We start from the raw sequence: 814 nt of genomic DNA on the forward strand, positions 1-814 counted from the left end.
TTAAAGGACAGAACAGATGAAAAAATCCCAGGTGAGTCCTGACTCTGATGGCATGATAGATTTTATCATCCTTGTATGTCTGGGTGTATGATAATGTATGTATTGTCAGCTATAAATAGGGACTGTACAGTCTTAAGAGAGGTGAAATTTTTCTCCTGTTGATTTGCAAGTTGTCACTGTGTTGCAGCTGATGTTTTACATTAAGGCATCATGAGTTTAATCTTTACTTAATCAATCTTAAAACAATTTCATCTCTTTAGTTGTTATGTTGACCTTGTTTGGCTAACATTCTCACACATGTTCTCTATGGAGTCTATGGGACTGGCCAGGACAGAGTTGGCCCTTCTCACCAGTCTATTCGCAGCAATATTCCTGTCATACAACCTCAAAATATTGCAGTGACAATCACTGTCCCATAAAAGGCTCTCAGTAATGTCTTGCACACTCTCAGACCAACTTTGCCTCTTCTAGTACAGAGCATGTCAGATGTTTCCATTATTCTTATCCGATGTGTTCACAGGGGCAGCTCCAAAGCCAATAGTCAGACAGCTTAATCAAAATGGTCTTCTCCAGTGTGATGTTGATGGTGCTTTCCCAAAACCCACAGTAGAGTGGATGGATAGTGCTAATCAAACACTTCTATCTGAGGAGCCAGTGGCTGCACCAAAAGGAGATCGCTTCTATATCACCCTCAAAACTACTGTGTCCAAATCTGGACTCTATCGCTGTGTCTCTACACAGAAGGGAATCTGGCATCGGAGTTCTACCGAGACCTTTGTGAACAGTGAGTGACATTTTTTCCCTGCAACAATTG

At 41.4% G+C, this 814-nt stretch overlaps 1 protein-coding gene across 2 annotated transcripts in view; it reads left to right on the plus strand.

Moving 5' to 3' along the window:
* LOC102288538 (butyrophilin subfamily 2 member A1) overlaps positions 1-814 on the plus strand; it is a 17782-nt gene that overhangs the window by 5215 nt on the left and 11753 nt on the right. For both annotated transcript variants that reach the window (XM_005948470.3, XM_005948471.3), the window contains one exon: positions 521-784. In XM_005948470.3, coding sequence (XP_005948532.1) covers positions 521-784 — 264 coding nt within the window. The remainder of the gene's footprint in view (positions 1-520; positions 785-814) is intronic.

Source organism: Haplochromis burtoni, unplaced genomic scaffold (genome assembly GCF_018398535.1).
Source record: "Haplochromis burtoni strain Fernald_Lab_line unplaced genomic scaffold, NCSU_Asbu1 Contig_595, whole genome shotgun sequence".
Classification (NCBI taxonomy): domain Eukaryota; kingdom Metazoa; phylum Chordata; class Actinopteri; order Cichliformes; family Cichlidae; genus Haplochromis; species Haplochromis burtoni.